The sequence below is a fragment of the Camelus ferus genome, chromosome 24 (genome assembly GCF_009834535.1).
Source record: "Camelus ferus isolate YT-003-E chromosome 24, BCGSAC_Cfer_1.0, whole genome shotgun sequence".
Lineage (NCBI taxonomy): Eukaryota > Metazoa > Chordata > Mammalia > Artiodactyla > Camelidae > Camelus > Camelus ferus.
In genome coordinates, this window is record NC_045719.1 from 24344244 (window position 1) to 24366969 (window position 22726).

General features: G+C 59.3%; 2 protein-coding genes across 6 annotated transcripts in view; both read left to right on the forward strand.

Annotated features, from left to right (window-relative positions):
- Positions 1-22726, forward strand: part of LOC116659625 (tensin-3-like) — an 84528-nt gene that overhangs the window by 52970 nt on the left and 8832 nt on the right. The window contains 5 exon segments of the mRNA XM_032467413.1: positions 14633-14719; positions 18009-18140; positions 21032-21127; positions 21426-21503; positions 22222-22299. Coding sequence (XP_032323304.1) covers positions 14633-14719; positions 18009-18140; positions 21032-21127; positions 21426-21503; positions 22222-22299 — 471 coding nt within the window.
- Positions 1167-14015, forward strand: LOC116659629 (tensin-3-like). 5 transcript variants are annotated; one of them, XM_032467423.1, is made up of 3 exons: positions 1167-1516; positions 12125-12296; positions 13451-13998. In XM_032467423.1, exons 2-3 carry the CDS (start codon positions 12166-12168, stop codon positions 13944-13946), a joined length of 627 nt encoding a protein of 208 aa, XP_032323314.1. In that variant the 5' UTR covers positions 1167-1516; positions 12125-12165; the 3' UTR covers positions 13947-13998. The 5 variants fall into 5 exon arrangements, with proteins under 5 accessions (XP_032323314.1, XP_032323315.1, XP_032323316.1 ...); XM_032467424.1 differs by lacking the exon at positions 1167-1516 and adding an exon at positions 1608-2121 and having other exon boundaries at positions 13451-14015; XM_032467425.1 differs by lacking the exon at positions 1167-1516 and adding an exon at positions 2991-3009 and having other exon boundaries at positions 13451-14015.

Genomic DNA, 22726 nt, shown 5'->3' on the forward strand with positions numbered 1-22726 from the left:
GCATTTCCTGCAGACCCTGCAGGCCATAAACAACCCAGAGGAAGTGCCCTGCGCGGCCCTCAGGGTGGAGGGTCCTTGGGGCCTTCCTGGCCTCGAACTTGGGGAGGTGGGCCAGGCGTCCATCCTGTGAGAGGTGAGTGCCTGTGAGCTTCCACTGGCTTGATGAGTGGGTCAGAGGGTCACGGCAGGGCTGGGCAGGGGTGACTCTGCACGGCGTGGCTAGAAGGTGTCCTGGAAGCCTGCCACGTGCACCGTGCCCAGTGCCTCCGTGCAGCCCTGGAGGCGGGGCGAGTGCTGGCCCCCTGGACTCCCAGGAGGGTCATGGGTCCCTCTTCCAGGGAGGACTTCAGGGAGTGTGGTGTCCGCACTAGGATTTGGCGGACAAGTGGGACTGTGCCTGGCCCGTGAGGCAGGAGAGGCGAGGGGTGAGCACCCACTCTGTGCTGCACTAGGTGGATGTAGACCTCGTGGTACACTGCCTACCACCCTGGGCTTCGATATCAGAGGCCACACCCAGGACAAGTCCCTTCTGCTCTGCTGAACGGACTTCTTATGGTCAGATCTGAGGCCATGAGGGACGGAGCATGGACTTACCTGACTGAGGGGGGACAGTGTCCCAAGTGTAGGGTCATTTGAAATGGGCTTTGACGAGTATATAGGAGCTCGCCAGATTGCTTAGGTTCAGGGACGGGGGAGGTCTTCCATGTAGAGTGAAGAACTTGAGCAGAGCAGAAGAAAGGGATCTAGTGTGTTTGAGCTAAGCCACCGGCCAGGTGAAGCTGGCTGATTGGTTGGAAAAGAGAGTCAGCCAGCAGGAGGGTATGGGAGCCACTGCTGTGGGAGGAAGCCCTGTGGGGTTTGAGGAAAGCGCTCACCCCCGGCTGCCCTGGGCAGGGGATGGAGTGAAGGCCTGGGGCTGGTGCCCGGGCGATGAGAGGCGGTGCCCTGGTCCCAGGGAAGGGGACAGGGCAGGAGGCTTCGCTGTGAGCCTGGGATCCCAGGGAAGCGCATCTGCCTCTGTCAAGGTGCAGGTCCTGGATGGGGGCCTTGGGGGGCTCGTTCGGGGTGGCTGTCTCCCTGGGGTCCCAGCCCCACGGACACTCGCGCTAGCCGCTCGGGTGGCACTGGCCATGGGCTGGAGCCCAGTGGTGCAGGGTTCAGCCGGGAGCCTGGAGAGATGAAAGGGAGGGAAAAGGAAAAGGGGGCAGAAATGGAGAGGAAGCAAACCAGGCAGGGAGCGGGTGGGGCCGGCCGTGCCATCGGAGGGAGGCACTCGCTGGGCAGGCCGCCGGACAGCCAGATTCTTTCCTCGGAGGAGCTCTCCTGCCGCCCTCTGAATGGGCCTCCTCGGAGGTGGCCGCCCCGCGACCCGCCCCGACTCCCCCAGGACACCGGAACCAGAGTCCCCGGCCCCGGCGGGTGGGGGCCGCCTCTGGGGACAGCCCTCCTGCGGTCGCCTCCCGCTGCCCGGTCTCCCGGCCTATCCTAGGACCTGCCCGGTGCCCGCGGCGCCCAGGTACACGCCGGTCCCCTCCCAGCAGCCTCTGGCCATGTCTCTGCGAGGCTGAGAACTGACCTCCCAGAGGTGGGGGAGGGGCGGAGGGGAGCGGGAGGGGCTGGGATGCGGGCACAGGGCCCGATGGGGGACCCGGCTGCGGAGGGTCCCGCTCTTCCCAGTGTCCCCGGGTCCCACAGCTGTGGGACAGGACGCCCGGCCCTGCAGTCCGGAGGCGCCTCCTTCCAGAAGAAAGCTCTGCTTTGTCTCAGCAGCCAGGGCTCCCGGGGCAGAGGGAAGCCTGCTTACAGATGTGCGGTCTGGAGCCTGCTGCTTCCCGGCTCGGATCACTCCTCCGCCTGCCCGGTTCCTCCCCGGCCCGGAGGGGTCGCCGGCTGCCCCGGGAGGACGCAGGGCCCAGGTGCTCCTGCACCTTCCTGGGAGAGCAGTGCTTCACTCGGCGCCGAAAGCCGGCCTGGGGGTCAAAGTGGGGGCTTCTGAATGAGCCTCGCCTTGCCTGCTGGAGGGATTCAGAGCCCAAGACTTTAAAGCAGAATACACAGTCAGCGAGGTAACCTGCCCGGTTGTCACCAGGGCTCCCGGAGGCTCACCTCTGCAATCTCCAGGTGAGCCTGGCGGCTTGTGGCCCAGGCTGCCGCGGCGGGCGGGTAGGCACGGGCCTGGCCAGAGTGACGCGGCCTGTGTGCGTGTCTCAGCTGGAAGGACGGGGTGGGGCGATTCCTGGGGAGGGGACAGTCACGCTCAGTGCAGCAAGCCTGGGCTGGTGCTCCCGCTGCCCGCTCGCCTCTCCAGCCTGAACGTCCTGCGAGCAGTGCCTTCCAGATGTGGGAGACTTAACTTATCCGTGGCTGAAGGGAAGATAATGTCTCTCCAGACATCTCCCGTCACTTTAATGCCATCTGTATGCATGGCAGTAATTTTCCACACGCTTCAGGTGGGTGTTGACATATTAGAAACTGTCCGGGTGGGACAGAAATCTTTTTCCAGCTCCAGAGGTGAATTTAAGAGCATTTTGGCCCCTGTACATCCAGGGAGAGAGCGGTCTCTCTCTGCTGCTGACGGTGGCTGGCGGGAGCCCGGGAGCCTCGGTCCCAGGGCTGCAGGCTACCCCAGAGGCCCCGGGCCCCATCCACGTGCGGGAAGCTGGCTGGCAGGCCCCTCCGAGGCAGGCGTTCCTCTGTTTTTGGAGCAAAGAGGCAGTTCCTTTAGGACAGGGCTGTTTTACTGCGTTGATTCTGCTGACTTTGAGATTTCCCTGATGGAGGGGCAAGGGTGTCTTGTTGGAAAACACAGCTTTCAGGCATAGAGATGAGCTGACCGCCTTTGAGCAAGCTGCATTCTTTCTAAATGAAGTGTAGCTAATTTACAAACTAGTGTTAGTGTCCGGTGTATAGCACAGAGATCCATTTATATATATATTCTCATATTCTTTTTCATTACAGGCCATGACAGGGTATTGAATATAGTTCCCTGTGCTGTTCACCTTACGTATAGTAAGTTGTTTGAACAACTTTGTTTTTTCCTTTTTAATTCTTAACACCTTTGCAGTGGTGTGGTTCCTGTCTGCAAACCACACATTTCAGATGCTCAGGCTGATGGATTTGGTGGAGGCGTCCGCACCCAGGAAACCACCACCACGGTCATGACAGCCAGCATTTCCATCCGTCCCCAAGAGCTGCAATTCCCCGAGCAAGTTTCTTGAGCTCCCCTTTCAGCACTGCTCTCCTCGTCTGTAGGAGGGGGCGACCCTTTTCTGTACAGCAGTAGGCGCTCCGCAAAAGCCGCTGTCTCTCCAATTTCTGTTACTGTCCTCGCTGTAAAGGAAGTTGGTATATGTGACGTTGCCCAGATTTAAAAACGTCTGAGACACTCATGATTTCAGAGCTGCGGACACTCCGATCGGCGCCTGGGGACGGGGGGGGCGCGGCTCTGAGAGCAGGAGGAAAGTGAAACCGGGTGGAGTTTGGGTGTGATGGTCAGTGTGCATTCTAGGCAAGCAGTGCGCGCACTGAGGACCGTTAATCGACAGTCATTCTGCTGCCGCCCACTTGCCCCCTTCAGCTTCCCCTCCCTGTATTTGAAGAAAACGGTCAAATGACATCCAAAGGCACGAAGCGCTCAGCTGAGTCGGAATCCCCACGTGGGGGTGAGGGGGGTGTGGCCAAAGGGTGTTAAGGCCAGTCAGGGGTTGGCCCTGGCCCTGGGGTCCCACCTGCTTTGCAGACGGCCCACCTAAGCGTCGGCACCGCAGGTCTGATCTTGGGACTCAAAGGTAACCTAGTGCAGTTCATGGAGGCGCTGGGTGTCTAAAAGCCCCTCCCCCAGACCCCACTCTCCCGTGTCCTGCTTCAGGCTGGTCACTGCCTTGTCCCATCCTGAGGGGGCCGGGAACCAGTTCACCTTCCAGCTCTGCTGCTGAATACCAGGCACCTCTGGTATCTGATGTGCAGGTCGCCTCAGGCAGGGCAGGGGCCGGATTGGCTACATGAAGGCCAGGCGGGCCTCACAGACGCGGTGGGAGGGGGCGGAGGGGTGGGAGGACTGGGATGACGGTGTGACGGCTCTGGGACGCACTGGGCAGCCAGCTCTCCTGGGCGCCTGGGCGCACAGAGACACGCTCCTAGAATGCCGGGGGTCCCAGGCAGCCCTGTGAAGGTGAGCGCACGCTCTGGTCCTGGAAGGTGTGGGTCTCGGGGTCCCTCCTGGGTGTCTGTGGGTGTCTGTACCCCGCCATCCTGTCCCTCCGCTCCCGAGGTCCTGCCGCCTGTGGGTTTAGGTTGTACCCTGGACTTCTCTGGTGTGCGCGCCCGAGCTCTGGTTGCCCCCTTGTTTTCAGGCAGCGCACCTGCCCGGCGGTGGTCCTGAGCCACGTGGGTGTTTGGATGTTCAGACGCACCTTCCAGCCGGCCGTGACCCTGGGGCAGTGGGGTGGTGGGTGCAGGGCCGGCCCTCGGACTTGCAGCCCTGCACTCGGTCTGGAGGCTCAGTGGGGGGCGCCAGCTCTCCCTGCACCCTGCGGACCCCGCCCCACTGGGCAGCCAGGGCCACTGCTCCTGTGACGGGGTTGGGGGTGCTGGTGACATGAAGGGTCCACTTTCCGCTCGGTGTGGTATGGTGGGCTAGGCTGTGGGTCCCCTGGGTGTTGGGTCAGAACAGGGCAGGTATTGCCGAGGTTTGCTGCTGTTACAACACTGTTTTTGTTTCTGTTTTGGGTCTTTGGTTAGCCGCAGGCTTTCCCTGGAGCTGTTTCTGTCTGACGGTCCGGGATCCTGGGAGGCAGTCAGGGCACCTCTCCAGCCTGCATCCTTCCTTCTGTCTGTCAGCATCCCCATGCCCGTGGCCGTGTGGTGCCCGGGGCTGTGGCTGGACATGGTGGGACCCGGGAGGAGCGGGCTGCTCTGTTGTGGCCAGAACCCAGTTCCCAGGCCTGATACTCGTTTTTTAAAGATCAGTTGGTGGGGGGGGGTTGTAGCTCAGTGGTAGAGTGTAGCTTAGCACGTGCGAGGCCCTGGGGTTAGGGTTTCATGGGGATGGCGCTCCTGTTTTGCAAGAGAGTCCCGGAGAGCAGTGGGCGGAGGGCTGCCCCACATGTGAGCCGTCTTCACACCCATGACTGCGCACAAGAAGCGTGTTGTGTCTGGTTTGGCTCAGCTTTTTCTAAAGAGGAAAGCGTACGAGGGCCCCAGAGGGTGGTCCTGCCTCAGGCTCGGAGACACGAGGGCCCCTTCCCCGGCCCCCGTTCCGCAGCCCCGTGTGCAGGCTTTGGGGGGCCTGCAGCCCCGAGGCCATTCCTCCTTACAGCCCGCAGGAGAGCAGGGGTGTGTTTTCCTGAGCCCGGTTTGCGGTGTGCTCGTTCCTTGCCAGTTGCCAAGTGCCCTCCATCATCAGTGGAGAAGCTGGCTTCTCTCCGGGCATCTTGCAGAGCAGACACTGCTTGGGCAAGACTCACTGTGAAGAGAAAGCTGTTCCCACATTAGGATTCCCTGCACAGCACCCGTGGAACGGGGCCCAGTGTGTTTTCTTCCCAGTGTGTTTGGATCGAAACCTCTGAACAGAAACGGGACGTCGTCAGAAGACGAGAAGGAACAAGGTCCCAATTGCAGTGGGTGGTTTTGCCTGCATTCTCGGGTTCTTGTGTGTTACTGAGTGAAAGGAAGGTGGTGGTGGAGTGTTTTTTGGAGGGGTAACTCCAGTTTGGATACGGGGACTTCACAGAAGAGTCCCCGGCTGTGGGCAGCGCAGGGCGCCCGACGTCTGCGCTGCTGGCGCCTTGTCTGGCTCTGTCGGGGGTGATGAGGGCGTGGACGCTGCGACAGGAGGGAGCGGGTTCATCCTTGGGAGGGCCCCCCGCTGGCCTTCACCCACAGGGCACGTCCGTGTGATGTGACTGTTTGACATAAGGATTCACAGAGGAGAATTTTCACTCAAAGCCAAGGAAGTGTGTGTTTATCCATTGGGGACCATTGATCATTTCCTTCTTACTCCTTTAGTAATTGAAGTGCAGTCAGTTACAGTGTGTCAATGTCTGGTGCACAGCACACCGTCCCAGTCATGCATAGACACACATGTATTCGTTTTCATATGCTTTTTCATTATAGGTTATTACAAGGTATTGTCTATAGTTCTCTGTGCTGTGCAGAAGGCATTTGGTTTTTTTTAAATCTATTTTTATAAATAGTGGCTAACGTTTGCAAATCTCAAACTCCCAAATTTATCCCTTCCCACCCCCTTTTCCCTGGTAGCCATAAGTTTGTTACTATGTCTGCCAGTCTGTTTCTATTTTGTAGCTGAGTTCACAGTGTCCTTTTATTCTCTTTTTTTAGATTCCACATGTGGTATTTTTCTTTCTCTTTCTGGCTTCCTTCACTTGGAATGACGATCTCCAGGTCCATCCGTGTTGCTGCAAATGGCATGTTTCATTCTTTTCTATGGCTGAGTAGTATTCCATTGTGTAAACACACCACACCTTCCTTATCCAGTCACCTGTCGATGTGATCATTTCCTTCTGTGAGGTCTTTGATTTTCATCAAAAAACAGCTGTGGCATCACTTTTTCAGTCTTTAGGGAGTTTTCTCTGCTAAATTGTCTTTATATCTGGCTGCCTGTGCCTCATTCCCCTGCTTGAAAGAAGGTTGGTGAAATGGTCTGTTGTTTGTAGACAAACGAGAGGATTATAAGCTTCCCTTTAAAAAAAGATCACTGCTATCAAACTTCTTGTACGCTCTTGCTTTTAAAATAATACTTTAAATTTGGAGTTTGGCAGCTGGAAGAGGACTGTTTTACCTACGAGATGTTTTGTGGGAAACTCGTGGTAAACAGAAGGCAAAAATCAAGAGCTCAGACATGAAACACAGACTGAGCGATTCCCCGTGGACGGAAACCTCTGATTTACAAAGGGAGATGGAAGGAGAAGGAAACAGTGGGGAGGTGAGCTTGGATCCAAACCCACCCACCAATGCGTCAACTCTGCTGATGGGATTCTGAGGGTGAAGCAGCTGGGGTCCCAGAGAGGGGCACCATGCTCCGTGGTCCACGACCAGGAACCTGGAGGTCTGGGCTCTCCTTCCAGCAGCCCCGAGGTTCACACCTGGAACTAGAGAGAAAGGAGGAGACCAGAGAGGTGTTACCGCTTCATTTCGCAGAACTCTCTCAAGTGGTGAAGACAAGAGCTTCCCAGTTTGCTGCCTCACCCCAGAGTGTGACCAGGAGGAAGGGGTGGAGGGATGGAGACAGGGGGTGGAGCATAGATGTGGGAGGCAGATGGACAGCAGTCGATGAGAGATAGATGGAGAAGATGGATGGATTATAGGTCAGAAGACGGATGGATTATAGGTCAGTAGACGGATGGATAGACAGTCAGACAGACAGATCGGTAGATGGTTGGATAGACAGATAGAGAGACAGAGAGACAGACAGACAGACAGATGCAGGTGGTCTCACTCACTTCTAAAAGTTTACCGTGAATTTGTCTGTTTATTACGGGCCAGAGGTGGAAGCTGACTTTCCAGGCAGTTAAATAACAAAACTAAAGTTTCTTCACCTGGATGGGCAAGTACAGTCTTGACCTCAGCTAAATTTATTTTCTTTTTCACTAAGTCATAGAAAAGATTGAATGGCAATTTGTAATTATTGAGAGTAATTTAATGCACAAGTGAATACTTTTTATGTTTTTAAGATTTTTTTAAATGTAACTAGGAAGACAAGGAAATGTTTTTGTTTTGTTTTTTGTTTTTTTGTAATGTCACGTGCCTGACTTTTGTTAAAGGTGGTGGGTCCTGCGTCTCAGAGAAGAGCTGCATGTGGGTGAAGGGTGATGTTTGGCCCCCTCTGTCATTTTTTCTGTCAGGCCACTCCCTCCAGCCAGCACCGGGCTGTGGAGGACCGGGAGTCGGGGCCCCGCCTGCGAGCAGCGCTAGTCCCCTTTCTTCCTGGGAACTGACGTGTGATGTAAACTGTGGCGAGCAGACAGCACACACGTCAGCCAGCTTCCCACGGAGCCTCGGTCAGCGTTCGGACCCCTGCCCGGCCTGACTGGGTAAAGGAAGTGCAGGGAGGGGGCTGGACATCCCCGAGCCCAGCGGGAGAGGCCCGCTCCCTCCTTCCACCTGCGGTGCCCCAGTACCCCGTCTGCTGGGAACCAGGAAGGGGGACGAGGCGGATTTCCAAACTGAAGGTGTCATCGTCTGTCTCTGGGCATCACCAGGGAAGGCACAACGTGAGAACATGGTGAGGAGGAGCCAGGAGATGCCGGGACTGAGAAGAGGCCCAGAGCAGGTTGGCCCAGAGCTGTGACGGCCGTTAACGGAGGAGGTGATCCCAGGAGCAGGGGCTGCGCTTGCCCTCCGGGCCGTGACCTCTCCATGTGGCCCAGCAAATGCTCTCACATCCCTGAAGCAGGTGCACCAGACTCGATGGATAAACGTTCTTCTGATGCCACAGTTCTGTGCTGTTTCTTGTCGCGGGACCCTGGGGGCTGATCAGCTCCTCTCCTCCCCCGCCTCGGGCCAGCCCCCGACCCATATTTGCACATCGCGCCCTGAACTTTCCCCTTTCACCTCTTGGCCTCTGTGGACTCACTCACTGATTCACAGAACCATTGACCCAAAGCCCCCGCCAGCTGCCAGCTCCTGTTCTGTGAGCGCAGAGCCCGGGAAGCTGCCCATCGCACCCCTACCCGCACAGCTTTTGCTCTGTCAGAATCCCGCCAACCTTCCAGGCTTCTAGCAGTTACCACTTCCTCCAGAAAGCCTTCCAGCTCCCCAGACAGAAGCAGTTCCCCCCGCAGGCCTTTCTGAAGCTCATGGGCCCCTCAGTGTGATGCTAATGCCAGTCTCCCCATGTGGACAAAACGCTCACCTGGCAGGCAGGGGCCTGGTTTCCCACAGCACCCAGCGTGGTGCTGGCAGGTAACCACTCGGCAGACACACCTGAGGGGGAAGGTGGACCCAGGCAGACGTGAGGGAGGAGTGCAGGGGCCCTCTGTGACACCAAGCATCCGGTTTCCTATCCCAGCTTTGATCAGCAGGGCTGAAGGGTGGGCTCTGAAGACCATCTGGTTGGCTAATTAATTCAGCACACATTTGTCTTAGAATATATATATATGTGTGTGTGTATTGACCGGGGGTGTCACCCTGGCTTGCGCTCCACCCCCCGCATGAGCCGAATGGCTGTGTCTGCTCTGGGGACTCATGGGTGAGTCTGGGCAGCAGGCGGGCACCGAGCGCAGCCTGGGGTGCCCATGGAGCATTTGCAGGGGATGCGGGAGGCAGTGCCCATCCCCAGGGCTCACAGAGTGGGTTGTACAAATGAAACACCAGCCCCGGGCTTTCCCATGATGAAAAGTTGACTAAATATTAAAAAAAAAAAAATCATGCTGCGTTGGGCTCCCCCCCTTGAAGTGTCTGTCTTTGGTTTCCCTAAGTTTTACGACTAAGTGAATATGCGTACTTTCCTGTTCATTGATCCTGCTTAGAAGCTGTAAGTTGGTTTTAAACCTGAGGCTTGATATCTTCGGTCTGTTTTGGGAAATTCTCTGGGAAAATCTTTTCCAGTCTGCTTCTGCCTCATTACGTTTCTCCCCCCTCTTCTTGGACTCCAGTTACGCACATGTCAGCAACTTTCACCACGTCCCCTGGGGTTTTCTGCTCTTTTCCGTGTTTCCATCTTTTCCCTCTCACTGCTTCAGGCTGGAGATTCACGTCCGACTTACTTCCCAGCTCACTCATCATTCCTCCTCGTCTGATCTGCCCACGGAACCACCGACCCCGTGCTCACTGGCGTTAATTTTGTTTTGAAGTTCTGGGGTTTCCACTGGATTGTTCTTAATGGACTTCAGTCCTCTGGTGAAATTCTCCTATCTGTTCTTACATTTTCAGCTCAGGTGTGTTAGAGGCTGTGTCTTTTAACTCCCATGTTTATACTGGTTGTGGGCATTTTTTATCTTCTTTTTTTGTGTCTTTTTATTTCTTTGTTTTGTTATGTGGCATGCCTGATCAGGTTTTCTATTAAATATTTGAAATATCAAATGCCTAAAAATGATAGATAGATGATTTGATGGGTGGATGGATGGAAGGATGGATGGATGGATGGATGAATGGATGGTTAGATGGATGGATGGATGGATGGATAGGATGGATGGATGGATAGATGGATGGATGGATGGATGGATGGATAGATGGATGGAAGATGGATGGGATGGATGGATGGGTGGATGGATGGATGGATGGATGGATGGATAGATGGATGGGTGGATGGATGGATGGATGGGTGGATGGATGGTTAGATGGATGGATGGAAGGATGGATGGATGGGTGGATGGATGGTTAGATGGATGGATGGATGGATGGTTAGATGGATGGATGGATGAATGGATGGTTAGATGGGTGGATGGGATGGATGGATGGTGGATGGATGGTTAGCTGGCCTTGCGCTGGCTGGCTGGCTGGCTGGTTCGCTGGCTGGCTGGCTGGCTGCCTGGCTGGTTCGCTGGGTGGCTGGCTGGCTGGCTCGGTGGCTGGCTGGTTCGCTGGCTGGCTGGCTGCCTGGCGTTCGCTGGCTGGCTGGCTGCTGGCTCGCTGGCTGGTGGCTGGCTGGCTGGCTGGTGGCTGGCTGGGGGGTGGGTGGCTGGCTGGCTGGTTGGCTGGCTGGATGGTTCGCGGCTGGGTGGGTGGCTGGCTGGCTGGCTGGCTGGCTGGTTGCTGGCTGGGTCGCTGGCTGGGTGCTGGCTGGCTGGCTGGGGCTTCTGGTTGGGTGGGTGGCTGGCTGGTTGGCTGGTTCGCTGGCTGGCTGGCTGGCTGGTTCGCTGGCTGGCTGGTTCGCCCTGCTGGCTGGCTGCCTGGCTGGTTGGGCTGGGTGGCTGGATGGTGGCTGGTTAGATGATGGGTGGGTTGATGGATGGTGGATGGCAGCAGACAGACGCGCAGGCTCTGGATGGTGGTGTATTCCCCAGAGGACAGGACCGTCTCTTGGGCAGACTGTTTAGCCCTAGGCAGGCTGACTTGTGACTGGTGACTGTCCTCCGGGGCTGCAACCTTTGGGGACCTGCCCTGGAATCCTCGCAGTGTCTGCAGAGTCCTCTCTTCCTGCTTCAGTGCCTTGAGCTCCCCCACCCCCTGGGAAATGCCGAGCTCCCCGCTTAGCTTTGTTTCCTCAGCTGCTGTGTTTGTGTTGGTCACCAGGCAGACGCCTCAATTCCTGGCTGCCTGGGTCATTCTGGACCCGTTTTTACCTCCCCAGAACTGTGGGGTTTCACAGGCCTGTCTGGCCTCTGTTCCCCCTGCTCCCAATGGGTCCAGGGCTGGGGACAAACCACCAAGGACAAACCACTTGCCTCGGTGCCGTCCTGGTCCTGGAACTGAGTAACACGAGTGAGATGGAACTTTGTAGTATTTTCTGATCAGTCCCCCCTTGTTCGAAGGCAGAAAACAAAATAACCTGTTCTCAAAATATTATTTTCTTGAGTGTGGTGGATCTGTCGGGTTCTCAAATCTTAGTGTTTTTCTTAAAAAAGGCAACATTTAAAAAAATACCCAGAAGTAGTGGTGATGCGGGGCCGTCAGCCGGACAGACACCTGTCAGTGGGACGTGAGATGGCTGGGTGGTTAGATGGATGGATGGACGGGGTGTGCGGGCGTCGGGAGGCAGGCTTTCCTGGTTCAAGGCCTCTGGCTCCCCGGTGGCGGACGGGGGCCAGGCAGGGTGGTCTCTGCCCCTCTCTGGGGCGAGGACATCATTGGCAGGGCTGTGCTGGAGGTGGGAAGTGTTACCCCAGAGCACGCGGCCCAGCCTGGGGCACAGAGGGAGGTCAGGCACCCCCGGCCCGCAGCCGCTGTGCCAGCACTTTATGCGAAGTGTGTCTTTCCTTTGGGGGCCCGGTGGCTGGTTTGCACGGGGGCCGTGCCCTTCTCAGAGTGGAGGCAGCCGGCCTCATCAGCGTGGCACCTGCGTCAGGGTAACTGGGGCCCATGCTGTCACGGATGCGGGTGCCCACTGGGGTTGTTCCTTGTGCTTGGAGAGAGGCAGCGCGCTCAGTGGCACTTGTCACCTTCTGCAGCAGAGAGCTTCTGCAGGGACCCCGTTCCTCACAGCCCACCCTGTGTCTCGCCCCAGAACCATGAGGCTGCCCTGAGATTCTCGGTCACTCCGTGGGGATGTCACAGAGCCCGGCTGGACCCACGCCTGTGGTGTTCTGGGCCGACGTGCCCACGGCGCCCTCCTTGCAGCGGGCCTTCATGTCCTCCTGCACGGTGTCCGGCGGCAGCCCTGGCCAGCGGAGTGAGAGGTGAGTGGGCCTTGGAAGCCAGCACAGCTGCCCCTGCCAACGCCGAGCACCAGTGCCATGACAGGGAGGCGGGTGGCCCCCACATGACACCACCATCAGTCTTCAAAGGGGCTGTCAAGGTACGGACTCCTGGGAGGGCACCCTGGCAGTCAGCAGGCGGGGTGCCCACAGGGGGGCCCTGCCCTGAGAGTCCGGGGACAGTGCCAGCTAGCAGCTGGGCATCCGGAGGGTGTGGTCTGAGCTGAGGCTGGAGAGGGGTGTGGGGGCTAAGCCAGGGCTCCGTCTCTGGGACGCGGAGGCCAGGCCGGGAGGGAGCCCACCTGCCCAGGGCTGCAGAGTGCTGAGGCCTGCTTTCCCCGGGGACATGGAATTTGTGCTGGGGTGTGGGAACACCCCCGCCATGGGATCCAGGGAACAGGAAGGAGGGACCATGTACAGAGGAACATCCTGTTTCCACTTCTGGAAGGACTGCCGTTGAGCAAATTCAGATGCTCCAGGTGGGACCCACTTCTTCATGTTTCCCTTGTGTGTGGGGGCCCGGGGCTCAGCCCTAACCCCCCTTCGTCCCTCCCCCTTTCTCTTTACAGAAAGGGGGGATCCTGTCAGGACTTGGCATCACACACAGAGCACGTGTGTGTCTGCTAGTGAAATATTTCTGTGTTTCTAAATGCAAGGGGATTTCTGAGATGCTTAATGCCGGCATTTCTGATTTCCGACATGGAAATCTCCTGTTCTTATCGGTACCCCTTCATCAGCTGGGTGTCCGGCAAGCACGTGCTGGAAACTGACTGTGCAGGCACCTCTGTCGGCATCGGGGGAGAGCGGGACGGGGGGTTGAAGCAGACACGTGGTCGATGCCCGTGTGATGGGACCAGAGGGAGTTCCCACACACGTGGACGCAGTGCAGCTTTGTCTTGAAGAAGAGAAGGGTCCGCCAGGTGAGGGCTGAGGGAGGCGGAGGCAGGGCAGTTGTGGAGCTGGTCAGGGCTGCCCGGGGTCCCCGAGGCTGCACACTGTGCCTCTGGGGTGAAGGGTCGAGTGGGGTCCAGAAGGTGGGCCTGAACCCTGACACTGGGGTTTGCCGGGTGGGGACCCTGGCTGGTGTCAGGGCCTGGCCCTGGACTGGTCCTTCTCTGATTGCTTTGTCTGTCCAGCAGCCCTCCCGCTGAGCACCCGTGGGCGGAGAACAGCCCCAAATCCTCGCTGGCCCTGCTGGGGAGTGGCCGGCCGGCAGGCAGCCTCCTGGGCACCAGCAAGTTCCCAGGGCCCGGCCAGGACGGCTCCGGGAGGCCCCAATTCCTGCCCGCCGAGCTCCAGATGCCCTTCCATGGCCACCAGCTGTCCCTGATGGATCCCCCGGAAGCACTAGGGCCGCCGAGCGGCCAGGCCTTCCTGAGCTTCTGCTCGGCCCCCGGGGGAGCTGGCCTTCCTCCCGGGGGTACAGTGGGGGCCTTGCTGACCAGTTCCCACAGAGCATCCCCGGCCCTCGGCCCCCCGCGGGCTACCGTGGAGCCTGCCGACGACGGCTTCCTGTCTCACGGCTTTCTCACGGTGGCGCCAGGACACAGCGGCCACCACAGCCCGGTCCTGCAGGGCCCGGGGCTGACCCTGCCAGGGCAGCCACCCCTTCCCGAGAAGAAGCGGGCCTAGGAGGGGGACCGGTCCTTCGGCTCGGCCTCCCCATCCTCCAGCGGCTTCTCCAGCCCTCACAGCGGGAGAACCATGAGCATTCCTTTCCCAAACGTCCTCCCGGACTTTTCCAGGGCCTCAGAGGCGGCCACGCCGTCCCCAGGTAGGTGCGTCCCCACTGGCAGGAGGCTCACCTCTGCCCACGCTCGCACGCGGCGAGGGAGGGCCCCGGGGTTGCAGCTGGGCTGCCCTGTGAGCTCCTTGGAGGAAAAATCCAGAACCTCTGGGGGTCCTTCCCGTGTCGCCAGCCCAAAGCCAGAGACTTCAGCAGCAGAAAGTGCAGACATTCGTTGGTTTCTTCCTCTCGCTTGGAATCCCTGTTCTGCTAAATTAACGTCAGAGACACATGGGATGGAGCCACTGGAAACTTAATTGTGAAATGTTCAGACGTGGAAGAGGTGGTCAGATGCTGGCAGGAGGGAGCAGCGCCCGCCACGCGGTTTCCTGCCCAGCCAACTGTGTGTTTGTGCCATGAGGCGGGCACGCCCTGCTCCATGCCAGGGCCTCCCCTGTAGGCAGATAGAGTGCGCTCCCCAGACACCCCGCCTGTGCCCCAGTGGGACTGTGAACTCCCAGCGCCCTGCGGGGTGAGAGGCTGCTGGAAAGAACGCCCTCCGCAATGACTGTCGTTAAATTCTGTTTTGCAGATAATCCAGGTGAGAAGCAGGTGACCGTGAACTTTGTCCAAGACACATCCAAGTTCTGGTACAAGGCGGATATCTCCAGAGAGCAAGGTGCGTGGGCAGGACGAGGGCTCGGCGCCGAAGGAGGCGGGACTGGGCGGGGGACCCAGGGAGCTGTCGCCCAGACAAATGTTTCCCTGCCTTGGGGAAACTGCTGGGACCTTGGCATCAGGACTGGAAGGTCTTGGTCCTAACGAGGGAGGCGCTGGCCATGAGCGGCCCGTGGTGTGTGCGGTGGAGTTTCTGGTGGCTTCTGTCAGCACAGGCTGGGCGGTGTCACCAGTGACGACTGCAGACTGGGACAAGAAGACAGCCAAGGCCTCGAGCCGTGGGGGCCAAGGGCCGGGGGGGCGTCTCTAACACTAGGCCTCGCACCCCTGCCTTTGTCCATGTGGAAGACCAAGCACCCGACAGGTGATGGGGCCTGCGGCCAGCGTCTCCCGTGCAGCCCGCGCCCCTGGGTGCAGTCTCAGGACAGTGGGAGGAACTGAGAGCAAGTTAGGGTTGTCAGGCGCTATTTCCCCAGAACCCGAGTGGAAGTGGGGGCTGGCAGCCTGTGGAGCCGTGGGCCCCCTGGGCGGCCCCTGGGCAGCGGACTCCCTCCGAGAGGATGCTGTGGCCCCTGCTGGGGGGCTGGCAGGTGCCCGGAAGGATGAAACTCCTCAGGGGCTTCCCGGGGGCTCTGGGCTGAGAAGAGGGTGGCCTGGCTTCCACTGCTGCTCGGAGCCGGCCCTCAGCCTGGGGAGGAAGTCACCAGCTCTCGGGGTTACATCCCCAAAGTGCCTGGATCTGAGGGCTTAAACAGGTGAGAGAACAGCTCTGTCCAGCTTTTTATTCAAAATTCTTCTACTCAATTAAGCAGATCATAAAAATGCTAAGAATGTCCCTTACTTCCCGGGAGCTCAATGGACCGACCCATTGTGGTTTCATATGGGGAGCCCGTGGCCTGGGGGGCTGCCGAGGCCCTGAATTGGCCTTTGTGCCGGACTGAGCTCACGGCCGGGCTGCGCTGTGGCCAGATGCCCGGTCCAATCCCCTCCCTGCTCCGGTGGCAAGAGTCCCCGTGACCGTGGAACTCATCCTGCCCACAGACTCTGCGGAGTGCTTGTCGAGGGCCCTGTCCTGGAACGTTCTCAGCAGACCCTCCTACGGGTCTGCGTGAGCTCAGCCCTTCATCCCAGGGCGGAGGGCTGGCCTTCCCCATTTGGGATTGGCACTCAGAAGAGGCAGGCGTGGCTGGTGTTTGCCTGAAAGTTCCTGCCTGGGGGGGCCTGGGGAACAGTCCTGGGCAGAGGGCACCTCCTTGCTGGCCCTGCTGGGCACACAGAGGGTGGTGGAGTTACTGTGGTCGTCAGTCTGAGCCACAAATTTAAGAACATTTCTTCTGGGCCGTCCCCCCACCTCAAAATAGCTGATATGCGGCCTGGGCGTTGATTTTTTCCAGCCGAACCCCAGGAGCGGAGCTTCCTCTGTTTCCTGGGTGTTTTGTGTGGACCCCTACTTGCTCTGTCGGGGGTGCCACTTCTCCCGAGGGAAGAAAGCCACCAGAGTTTCTGTTGTAACCTCTGGAATGTGCCTTTTCCTGGAAAAGCTGCAGTGAAATTTCAGGGAGGTGGAGGAGGGGAAAGGCCCCGGGGCTGTTTTCAGGCACAGCTGGTCACATGACTGTGGCACTTAGGGCCTTGGCATTTTTTAAAGGTGGACATAGAACTGGCGGGAGTTCAGGTCTCTCAGCCTCTGCTCCCTGTCCTTAAATGCAGCAGCTGCACGGAGACAGGTGGTGAGGGCATGTCTTCTGCAGCCTGGCGGTGCCCTAGTGGGTGTGAGCTCCTGTCTGCTTCAGGAAACAGTGAGTCCAGCCCAGACCTCAGGCTGCCCTCCACATGTGGCCCCCGTGTCCCAGGCGGCCTGGCCTCTGGGGAAGGGGCTGGGAGCCGGGAGCCGCCCGGAGCAGCCCCAGCTGGCCATCTCTGCCCCCCACGAGTCTGGGCTGCTTGTCTCCACCCCCGTGGGGTGGAGTCATGACTTAGAAAGGCAGAGCTAGTGAGGTTGTCACAGTGGAAAAAAATACGACTTCTGTGAGTGAGATTCCCTTACTTAAAGAATAACAGTCATACACGTTCAGCCCCAGATCTGGAAAACAGCCTGTGACCCAGACCCTGCTCCGTCCAGTCCCCAGAGCAGGTGGGAGAGGCTGCCGGTCCCTCCGCCGTGTCAGGGTCACCCCAGACCCGGTCCCTCCACCCCTCCCCGCGTGCCGTGTGCAAGCCCCCGCCTGGGGGCCCCGTCCCGCCTGCGGGGCTGGGGGCAGCCCCACAGAGAAGTGCAGAAGGAACCCCATGTCTCGCCAGGCCAGGAGGTTGGGGCTGGAGTCGGTGCGTACGGGGCTGGGACAGGGCATTTCCCAAGATGAGACAGGCTTCCTGCTCTCCCGGGTTTGTGTCCTGGGCCCTGACCCGCTGCAGACAGGGCTGCAGGCTCCACAGAAAGGCGGTGTTACAGCTGCCGTTCTGCACTGCATTACGCTTCAGATTGCTAGTTGTCTTTCTATAAAAGGTGCAGGTCTGTGAAGGAAGCTCTGGGCTCTGCTCCTCTCTGGGCACCATCAGGGTTGCCTGAGGTTACCACCGCCCTGACCCATCGCTCTTTCTTCCTGTGTCATCAGTGGAAGGCCTGCGAGAGCCAGGCTTCAACCCAGAGGCAAGGCAGGGAGGGATGTTCTTGTTAAGTGACAGTCAGCGCTCACCTGGGGCGGGTGGAGAGCGCGGGGCCAGGCTCAGCCCTTGGCCCTGACCGACAGGTGACTGCCACACCGAAAAGGGGCTCACAGCCCCACCTAGGTGGGAACCGCTGACCAGAGCAGCCACATCTTCCCCGACCACCGGATGGAGGCCCACCCGTGGCCACATCTTTGCCGTTCCCTGGGGCAGAGAGGGAAATTTGTAGTAAACATGCAGTGACTTTGGGGTCACATGCGCAGACTTGGAAAGTGCGATCAGAAACTTCTTTCCTTCTGTTGAAAGTTGACAGTGTCCTTTCTAATATCGCAAGAAATGCCAGGCCGGGAGACGGCCCAGGTGGCCTCCCTTGGTGCTAGGCACCACTGCTTGTGGGGACGTGCAGTCTGGGCGTGTGTGCCTGTTTCCTGGTGGGGGTGTCACGGGGGCTTTGCAGGTGCTGTGGGGTTGACGGGGGTCATGTGTGTAGTATGTGTGTGTACATGAAAGCCGCACCTCCGTCTGGTGCCCCTGCAGACCCCGGCCATCACCGGGCGCGGCCGTCAGAGAGGCAGGCCGTGGTCCCCGCTGCACACACACTCACGCCTCTTCCCCTCCTGCAGCCATCGCCATGCTGAAGGACAAGGAGCCCGGGGCCTTCATCGTCAGGGACAGCCACTCCTTCCGGGGCGCCTACGGGCTGGCCATGAAGGTGGCCATGCCCCCGCCCTCCGTCCTGCAGCTGAACAAGAAAGGTGGGTCCCGGACGGCTCTGCTCAGCCCCACCTGCTGCTTAACCTTCCCGCCCATGCGGCCCTGGGGACAGGAACAGCCCTCACGGGTCTTCTCAGCATTTCCTGTCTCGGCTCTGTTTTAGGAAGTGCTGCCCAGCTCAAGAACGGAGGTTAATTGTCAGCTTTATTTTTCTGATTGCTTTGAGCAGGTGACCCAGCCCATGGGTCAGATGCCGGACACGGTGCCCACTCTCAGCCTGTCTGCCTCGGTCCCTCTGACTTCCGAGCGTAAATGTCTAATAAGTTCCCCTGTCTTCTCCCTGGCTCTCTGTCCAGTGCACACAAGCACACGTGTCCTCCCCTCTTACACCAGAGGCGGCTCACCATATGCCTGGCCTTCGTTCCCCCTCCCAGCCGAGCATTCTGGTGGATTGAATGCAAGCCAGTGAGGGCCTGGTGTCACCAGGTCACCCCTCGGGGGAGAGGACGGAGCCTTCCGCCCTCCGGGCCAGGGCTTCGGCCGGTGCCGAGGGCCAGCGGGTACCATGTGGTTCACTCGGGCCTCTTGCTCTGTAACGGGCGCTCCGTGGCTTGACATCGTCAGGCCCAGGGAAGTGCGTGGTGCCTGCGCACAAGGCGAGCGTTGTCCTGCACCTGGTGGGTGTGCAGTGGACCCAGGCCGCGGGACTGTGGGGAGCCCGCCATGCCCTTCCCTCCCCGGGCATCGTAACCCAGCACCACTGTTCCTTCGGGGCCCCAGGTCCCCCGGCTCCGCCCCGCGAGGCCCGTCCAGCTGGCCCCGTGTCCTGTTGGTGGCCCCCCGGGAGCCTGCAAGCCACCAGCTCCCGGGAACAGCAGACACGCTGTGCTCGGCCTGGCCTCTTCCCAAGAACCCTGGTTCTCTGCCGGGAGCAGTGCCTAGAAACCGAGCTCCAATCACCAGGTTGCCCTTCGCTTCTGACTCTTGGCTTCCCTCCAGACCAGAGCTGGGGAAGACACCATTTTTAAAAATTCCTGAACTAAAGCTGATGCCACCAGCTCGCATACAGGGTCACGAGGTCCTTCCTCGCCTTCTCCCTCGGGGACAGGCTTGGCTTCCAGCAAATCAGTTTACGTCCTCCCTTCTCTGACCCCTAACACTTACTCTCATTTTTCTTTTTCTGTCACCCTCCTCTTTGCCTTTTTTTTTCTTATCGTTATGCTGCAAACGCTAAAGAATGGGAGTTTTTTGTTTTTTGTTTTTTTTTATGGGAGTTTTTTTTTACCTCTCTTTCCCCCTAAACGGAGATTGTGGATGTCAGCACGTCACATGGCTCTTCCGGGGGGCACCTGGGCTCGCCTGGGGGCAGCGGGCATCAGAATAAGCAGGTTCTGAAGCCCCGGTGTTTAAAAAAGGTGCCGCTGCCCGCTTCCCTCAGACTCATGCCCAGCACCCAGTCCTTGGGTGAACTCTTTGCTTAAAGCTTCCTGGTGGAAAAGCGCCTGGAGTGAGTTACACCCTGCGGAATGTGAGACTCGGTGGCCCAGGGGTTATCAGGACGCAGGTGGTGGATGTGTGCACAGCAGCGGGGAGGGGCTGGGAAGGGGTGAGCCCGGGGCCGTGGTTGGAAGTGAGGGAGGGAGATGCTGTGTGCACACCAGCCAGGAGAGGGGAGCCTGGGACGGGAAGGAAGGAAGGAAGGAGGGACCACCACACACTCACTCCTGAGTGGAAACCAGGGCTTCTGGAGCTCAGGAGCTGCGTCGGCTTGACTGGGGGATGCAGGCGCTGGGCTGCAGGGAAACCCGTGGCTGACAGTTACAGCAGGAGTCTGGAGGCAGGAGTCAGAGCCCCGCAGCTGCCCAGCTCCTCTGTCTCCGCTGAGGCTTTTAAAGCGAGGCCACCTTTACCCCTCCTGCGTGCATCGCCTTTCAGGGAACACAGACGGTGGTGTGTAACTGTCCCCTCCAGGTGTGCAACCCGCCCATCTCTCAGGCTGACCTGCCTCAGCCTTGAGGCAGAGGCCACAAATAGGGGCTCTTGCAGGGGCAGACATCGGGGCTCACCGGCTTCGCCCGGCCCCTGGATGTGGCATTTGGATTTCAGAGCCCAGGGACAGATCTGAGAGGAGAGCTGGCCAAACCCGGAAAGAGGCCCACGGGTCCCCACGCCCCACTGGTTTCCCGGGGAGTGGGCAGCCATGGCCGCACGGCTGGGTTCCCGCAGTCACTTCGTGCCCTGGAACCCTTCCTGCCGGCTACCTGTCCCGCGCAGTGCCGGCACTCAGATGGCTGATGCCGTCTCTGTGTGTAACATGCGTCACGGGAGCCAGCTGGTCCTGCGTCAGAAGCATGAGTGGTCATGCAGGCTCGTCCCCACGGAGGACCAGGAGCGCCGTGCTGGTCAGCGCAGGGCGGCGGCTCCTGTCCCTTCTGCTCATCTGTGCTTTCCCTCCCTGGACCACCTGCCGTTCCCTGGCGTTTCATGCTGTGCTTTCTCTCCGGGCTCGTGGGCCGGGTGAACGCAGGTGTGCGGGGGCCCGCCCTCCGGGGGCTCCTGCAGCTGGCTCGGGGCTCAGTTACCCAGGAGACTGGCACCACCCGGCTCTTTCCCGCAATGAGTTCTGGGGCATCATGCAGGGTCTGGGTCTCCCTGGCCTCCCGCTCAGGAGGGGAAGGAGCTGGAGTCCACATCACTGGCTCTTAGCTGCTTGTCTGGTCCCTGGGGACGGTTCTGCAGGATGTTGCAAACGGTCCCCCGGGGACTCCCCAGCTCCAGGCATGGTCACTGGAGGCGTTCTGGCCGCCCATCCAGGCCATGACCCCCCCCAGCTCAGCTGCCTCCCGCGGGGCCGAGCTCTCCTTCCCATGTCCCCACCTTCCCAGGCGCTCGGTCTGTAAAACTTCTCTTCCTTTTGAATCTCTTGCCCCAGCTGGAGACTTGGCCAACGAACTGGTCCGGCATTTCTTGATCGAGTGCACCCCGAAGGGAGTGCAGTTGAAAGGATGCCCCAACGAGCCGTATTTCGGTGAGTGGCCGAGAGCCCGTGGTCGGCGTCCTGAACCCACAAGCCCGTTCATAGTGGGAGCTGCCTCGGATCCCGCAGGCGGTGTGGCCAGTCCTTTACAGATGGGCGGGGGGTGTCTCTGCCAAGAACCAGCCGCAGTCCCCTTCCCCCGACCCTTCCCCACCTGCCACGCTCCTCAGTTATTGAGGCTTTGCCCAGAGCCCCCCAGTAACAGAGCGTGCGCGCTGCTGAAGATAGAAGGGCCCCCTTTCAGAAGGTGCAGTGTGCTAATGCCTCTTTTGTCTTCGCCCGTCCGCAGGGAGCCTGACGGACTTGGTGTGCCAGCATTCCATCACGCCCCTGGCTCTGCCCTGCAAACTGCTCATTCCAGACAGAGGTACGCTGCCGGCTGCCCCAGGGCCGCTCTGGTTGGCTGGGTGGGCTCGCCCGCCCGCACAGATGCAGTGAGAACTATCAGACCGGAAGTTCCTTCTGCTCCCACGCTGGGGGTCCGCCCTGAGTAGCCCACCCCAGTCACGTAAGAGGTGGTCCCTCTGCACACACAGCCCTCGGTCGTATCTTCACATCGTGGGCTTTGGGAACAGTTTCAGTGGAGCAGAGACCCGTGGCTCAAAATTACAACATGCCTGGACTCAGGGACCTTCAGGGCCATTTACGTGTGAGTTTTATAATTCTGCACGATCACCAGCTGTTGATATTGTTGGCCAGAGGTGTGGGAAGGGCTCGGCTCTTTCCCTTGGTGTCTGTCTGAAAACACCCACAACACAGATTTAACACAAAGTGGCGTCCACTTCCCCGGACAGCCTCGAGGTCACAAATTGCATCATGGTCCAGAAAGACGATTCGTTTAAAATACAGGCAAAGCTGACTTGCTTTCTAAGATGCAGTTGTTCGTCTCCATTCACCCAGAGACGAGGAGGGTGTTTCACTGGGCTGCACCTGCCCCGGACATGGTGACGGTTTCTCCAGGCTGGGCTGTTTTCGCCTGGGGAGACCCCTCTCTCCGCGAGCTCAGTCACGGGCTTCCCCGCTGTCACGAGGGTTCTTGCCGGCGAGCCGGACCCATGTCTGTGTTTTCTTGCTCCTCCCGGCAGATCCGTTGGAGGAAATAACAGAAAGCTCTCCCCAGACCATGGCCAACTCCGCGACGGAGCTGCTGAAGCAGGGGGCAGGTGGGTCCCTGCTGCGTCCCCCAAACCTCCCGGTCCTGGGCACTGCCGGGCTCCTTTCCTCCCCGTGCATCCCGGGAGGTTTCCGTTGGGAAGCTGCACTGGGGCTGGGGGGCCCAGGGGTCGGGGCGGCAGGTCCAGGACTCCGCAGGCTGATCAGGACCAAATTCCGTGGAATCAAGGTCGAGTCCTGGGTTTTGTTCTGGGGGGTGTGGTGAGGCAGGGCGTGGTGACCTGCCCCTCCAGCTGCAGGCGTGCAGATGTGCACGTGACCAGTGAGTCCACAGAGGGACTCACGCTGCCCCCAGCCCAGGCTGACCCCAGGCGGCGACTCCCCGGAGCACTGTGTTCTTAGTAACAGGCTTTATTTTTCAGCACAGGTTTAGGTTCACAGCAAACCTGGCAGGAAGGTACAGGGATTTCCCATGTG

Coding starts and splice junctions, on each gene's coding strand:
- LOC116659629 (XM_032467423.1), top strand. CDS start 12,166: ATGTCACAGAGCCCGGCTGGACCCACGCCTGTGGTGTTCTGGGCCGAC. Junction 12,297..13,450: donor CCTGGCCAGCGGAGTGAGAG/GTGAGTGGGCCT, acceptor TTGTCTGTCCAG/CAGCCCTCCCGCTGAGCACC.